At 46.8% G+C, this 5,498-nt stretch overlaps 1 protein-coding gene across 1 annotated transcript in view; it reads right to left on the bottom strand.

Moving 5' to 3' along the window:
- Window positions 1-3,329: 3,329 nt before the first annotated feature.
- The window catches only part of HOXD8 (homeobox D8), a 3,025-nt gene continuing 856 nt past the window's right edge, over window positions 3,330-5,498 (bottom strand). Inside the window, exons 3-4 of the mRNA XM_045296448.1 lie at window positions 5,175-5,475; window positions 3,330-4,761 (exon numbers count right to left, since the gene is read on the bottom strand). Coding sequence (XP_045152383.1) covers window positions 4,469-4,761; window positions 5,175-5,475 — 594 coding nt within the window. The 3' untranslated portion in view covers window positions 3,330-4,468. The remainder of the gene's footprint in view (window positions 4,762-5,174; window positions 5,476-5,498) is intronic.

The raw sequence follows: 5,498 nt of genomic DNA, 5'->3' as shown, positions 1-5,498 counted from the left end.
CCCCCGCCCCCCACTCCCCTCACAAAATAGCCCGCTCCGGAAGGTAGGCTGAGCACTTTCGGTTTTTGCCCCGCACCGCTGGGGGCAAGCCCGCCGGGGTGATCCAGCGCAGAAGACTGGACTCTACAGGCCTAGAAAGCTCGCCCCCACTCAACCTCCCCCCACCCCCGCCCCAACATAAATTGGGGACCCTCCCATTTCCTGGGGTTTCTGCTGCGGGAGAGTCACCAACCAGCGCAAAGGCCGGAAATGGTTTTCTTACTTGCCAATCTCTCCAGAAGAGGAGTCTGAGGGCCCACCGCCCAGCCCTTGTAGCTCCTAAGAGGTCGCCTTCTGGACAGACAAGCTTAGTGGAGAAGCAATCTTTCTGGATTTCTTTTGGATTCTTCCTTTAAATCACTTCTAAGAGCAATTCTCATCTTTGTAGAGTTTAATTCTAGGCCCTCGTCTCTGCCCTCTGAACACTTGACCATTGAAAAACTGGCGGAAAACTGACCAAAGAGAAGAGGACGATCTAGTTTGGACTCCCGAAAGTCAACCTTGAAAAACAAAAAAAGGATTATTCTTTCCCCCTCTTGTTCCATTTCTGAGAGGAGCTGCTCTGGGTGAGCCCCCAGAAGTGAATGCCCTTCGCTGGCTGCCTGCATTCCTTTCGTCATTAATGCCCGGGCATGACTGTCCAGGTTTTAAAACCCCTTCCCCCAGTCCCTTCAAGGACACCATCTTTGAGGTCTAGTAAGTAATATGTTAATAAATCTTTAGCGTTGGTGTGTGTGTAAATGCCCCGCTATTAACATCCTCACACCCAGCATGTACCTGAATAGACCCTGGCTTAAGCCAGAAGCCTGGGAGCACCTCTGGAGCTGGCCATTTGTACCCACCCCCACCACCCCAAAGTTCCTCTGACTTTGACCTTTGTTTCTGATTAAAAGACTTCTTTCCCATCTCTCAGCAAAAGATAGATCCTTTCTGGAAGTTCATGGGACCAAACATTGGGGAGACCCACAGCAGCAGCCAGGGTCCACAAAAACGTCCTCCCTCTTCCTTTGCCCATCCCAGATGCCCAAAGATGTGACAAATACAGAACACACACGTTAGGATACGAAAGAGCACCTTCACTGACAAAGCAAATAATATTGTTAATTACGTAAGCAAGTGAGGCAAGTTACTGGGGCTTCTCCAGCACAGGCTGCCACAGGGATCTGTACATGTAGAACTGAGCAAAGGGATTGTTGGATTCCAACCTTTCCCGAGAAGTGGAAGGGTCACTTGCCCTAGTCATCCTCTCCTCAGTTCAAACAAATAAAAGCGGAGCTTAAAGGGGAGCTTGCGGCCCTTCTCCCTATGGGGAAGGAGAGCTGGCCAGAGGCTCTTTGTCTAGAAGGGACCGCCATAGTAGCACTTTCCTCTTCCACTTTCCCACCACCACTGCTGCCGCAGCCACCGCTGGCAGAGGTAGGCTTCCCCCTGGGTGTTGTGGGACCTCACAAAATGGCAGTTCCTGAACGGATTTTTCACCATTGAAATTTCACACCCTCCTTTGTGTGTTTCTGACCCTTGCAAATAGAGAGCCTAAATCACTCCAGAAGGCTAGGTTCTTTCATTCAGTGCTCACATTGAAGGGGACTGGGTTGTTGTTTTGTTTTTAATGGTTTAAGGGACCTTGGGAAACCGGCTGAGTGCAGCATTTGAGGACCAAAAATTGACACTTGGGTCTGCAAAGGGTTCTCTGAAGGTTTATGCAAATTTCTGCAGCAAAAATTGTTTGCTCGCTTGTTGCCGCAATGCTCCCATGTTTAGAGACCTGAACCAATTAGAAAGGTGTCTTGTGCGCCTGTCACCAGGACCCTGACTGCAGGAAACACCAGAATGGGGGTGGGGTGTCTAGCCATTGTGAGAAAGGTGGCCTGCTGCGAGTGTGTGCGCGCCCATGATGTTATTCCCCAAGTCCTCTTCATTGGGAGGGAGATCTAGGCCCTTTCCCAGCTACAAAAGGGAACATATATGCGTACATTTGTAACTGACATGTTCTGAACATTTATGTATATGTATGCGTATATATACACACGTATAAATCCATACTCCTGAACAGATCATAGCTGCACCAGAATTTTTTCTACACGAACTAGGATTTTATGGTGGGCTGGGAGCCAGAGGCTACAATACCTTGAGCCCAGAATCCCTGGGAAATAAAGACTTTTAAACTTTCTCTCCCTTCCTTGATTTGCACACCCATCCACGTACCAGAAACCCCACCTTGCCAGTTCAGACAGACCAAAAGCCAGTCCCTTTAAAAGTAACACTTAGGGAGCATCCTTAAGTGGGGACATTTTGTTAATAGAAAGGAGTCCCCTAAATCTAGGGCAGCTGGTGTTCAGCTAGCTCTCTCCCGCGGAGGAGGCCGGTTTGTTCTGAAAGTAGGATCTGTGTACCAATCAGAGCAAGATTTCAGACAGGGCTCTGAGCAAACGTTCCCAAATCCAGCATTTGCAGCTGTCTCCTCTTGTGCAAATGTTTAAGCCTCAGACCACCTGTGACTTAAAATTGCCTTTCCTGGCTCAGGTCGGTGAAAGTTACTGCCAGATTCTTCTCTGGATGGAAACGGAGGTGCTGCTGACTGGCCAGCCACCACCATTTCCTCCCCTGTGTAGGGATAGTCAAAGAGCCTGCCATCACCATAGGAGACGCAGGCCCAGAAGTATAGGATTTTCTTTTCTTACTAGTCAATAAAAGCCTCTCTGGAAATAAATATGCTCCTCTAAAAATCAACACAGCAAGCATGGAGTTCTGCACTGCTTACCTGATAAAGGTGTTTTCTCTGGGGGTAAGGGTGGTGGAGAACTGTCAATTTAAATTCTTCCCTCTTCTCTTCCTCCCCCTCCACCCTTCACCCATAAAATAGCAGCTGCAGGAGCAGCTCGAGTGGAAAATGGATATTTTGCTAATAACAGATCCCAAACCCCAGCATCAGCACAGTCTCAGAGGCAAAAGCTCTGGTGTAACCAGGACTCTGGGCTGTCCCCCACTGACCCTATGATTCCAGCCTTTTGTGAAGTTCAAAGCTATTTTAGCAGTTCTTCATAGCAAGTAGACATAATGATAACCTATGAGAACCCCCTCTCCATATGTGGCTTTGAAGAGAAAATAAGAGAGAAAACTGGGAAAAGAGAGATAGGGGATTCAAGAATGTGTGTAGCCTTCACCTCATTCTTATCAAATAGAAACCAACAGAATAAGGCTTGGCCTTTCTGGAAGCCCAGGGGATTGTTCATAATTTGGAGAACACTGGGTGGGTGGGGGAGGGGTTTGCGGTGCTCAAAGACACTGGCTCTAGAAAGAGATTGATTTCTTTATTAAGGAGCTAGATATGTTCTGGAGCGGTTGTTTACACTCGACTTTTTCTGCCTTTGCTCTCAGGACTTGTTTCAAATTCATGAAGCCTTGGCTTTCCTGGAGGATAGCAGAGGACGTACCAACCGACATCTGAGATGCCCACAGCTAGTTGGCTCAAATGGGCTCGAGACCAGAATGCAAGGAATACAAATAATTATGATACCTACTCACCGAGCTACAGATTTCAAGTGATTACAGAGCAGTTTAAAAGACAATTGAGAAATGAGATGCGTTCTGCAAGGGAAAAGTGTTACAATTGGCTTTTCAAGTATTCATTCATTCTAGATGATTTAGCTGCCATAACTGATATGGCCTAGAGAATAATGATTGAATGTCAACTTAGACATTGTCCTGAAACTTTTGTCACAGCCCAACACATTTTCCCTGAAGCTTACGGAAGCTGGAGAGCCAGGCTAAACATTCCACTCTTCAGCTAACATGTGCTTTTCCTAATATTTGGCCCAGACATTATCCCCGAGATATTATGTTTATAAAATGCTCAAATAAATCTTTCAGGGTAAACAAAAGGCAATCAAATTCTTAATTATAAAAGCAAAAAAGAAAAACCATAAATAATACATCTTCATCAAATAATATAAAGGAAATAGTCTGCAGGCATAATTAAAAAATTAATAGACGTCTCTTAATTCACTCACCATAAGGAAAATATTTTAAATGTTCAATTGCACTTGTTTGATTAATATCAAGCATCTTGTATTCAATTATTTAGTGCTAATTATTAGGAAGTTTACGTTGTTGAGGCAAATCATCAGCTCAGACATGAACAACTACCATTATAAAAATACAGCTACATGGTCACTATCAAATGACCCATTGCATAGGACAGCTCAGGGCTGTTTTTGTGCAGTACTAGACACTTCCCACCCCACCCCAGCCCCCCATCTTTTAACTCCCAAATCGGTCTCAAAGCACAAAAACCTCAAGAGCAGGGACATGAAGGTAGCTTGAAACACAGGTAAGGTCCTTTCCAACAAAGGAGAAGAACGGGATGTCCATCAGCATGTGCTGAACTTTAGCTTTAATAGTCTGGTAAAAAAAAACGTGAAGGTGGTGGTTAATTTGTTGGGCCAGCGGCTCTGTCTTCCTCCGGTTCCTGAGCTTCCTTCTTGCTTTCCCCATCCTTTGCCTCCTGCCGGGAAACTGGAAATTTGTCCTTGTTGTTCTCCTTTTTCCATTTCATTCTTCTGTTCTGGAACCAGATTTTTACCTGCCTCTCAGTGAGGGCTAGGGCGTGAGACACCTCAATTCTTCTCTTCCTGGTCAGATACGGGTTAAAAAGGAATTCTTTTTCCAGCTCTAGAGTTTGGAAACGACTGTACGTTTGTCTTCCTCTTCTTCTACCAGGAGCTGCTGAATAAAACCAAAAAGGGGAAACAGACCGTCTTAAAAAAAAAAACACCAAACACCAAACCAAACCTGAATGATGCCACTGCAGGTCGCTGAAGGTTTCTGGAAGGGGCCTAAGGGGTGACTCACAAGGAGCTCTCTGTAGGTCTGACATACAGAGGGAGAGAGAGAATGCAGGCGAGAGGAGGAGAGAGATTCACAATTATTCTGTCCCCATCAGAGTTACACGTTTCTACTTTTTCTTCAAAGGTCAGTATTACTTTATGAATAAGCAATACATAATACTGGGGCTACTCCAGAAGGAAAAGGGCGGGTAGAGGGAGAGGAGAGGGGAGTTTTAAAGCTAGAACGTGAGATGAAAGCCGATTTCTCCCCCTCTTCCCGCTTAAAAAAAAAAAAAATTGCATCCCAACCTTGTGCTCTCATCCAGGGAAACATTTGAGAAGGAGACGAGCTCTGATTTAAGTGGTCTGGGTCCTCGCCAATATTACCACTGGACGATTTACAGTCAGGATATTGTACCAGCTCGGCCTCTTGCTGGGTCGTAAAAATCGGCTGTCTCTGTAAGTTATCGTATCCGTAAAACTTCGCGGGCTCCCCGTGACAGGCAATCCCGCCGCAGGGGGGAGGCGGCGGCGGAGGAGGGTGCGGAGGAGCGGGGGGGCCGGCCTGGTAGGCAGCGGCCGGGCTGCCCCCACCCGGGTGGAAGTAGTCCTGGCCGGGCCCGGGGCCGCCCC

Source organism: Echinops telfairi, unplaced genomic scaffold (genome assembly GCF_000313985.2).
Source record: "Echinops telfairi isolate 266 unplaced genomic scaffold, ASM31398v2 ScPeMD7_3;HRSCAF=10, whole genome shotgun sequence".
Lineage (NCBI taxonomy): Eukaryota > Metazoa > Chordata > Mammalia > Afrosoricida > Tenrecidae > Echinops > Echinops telfairi.
The sequence above is the reverse complement of the archived record's forward strand: the minus strand, read 5'-3'. Positions and strand labels throughout refer to the sequence as shown.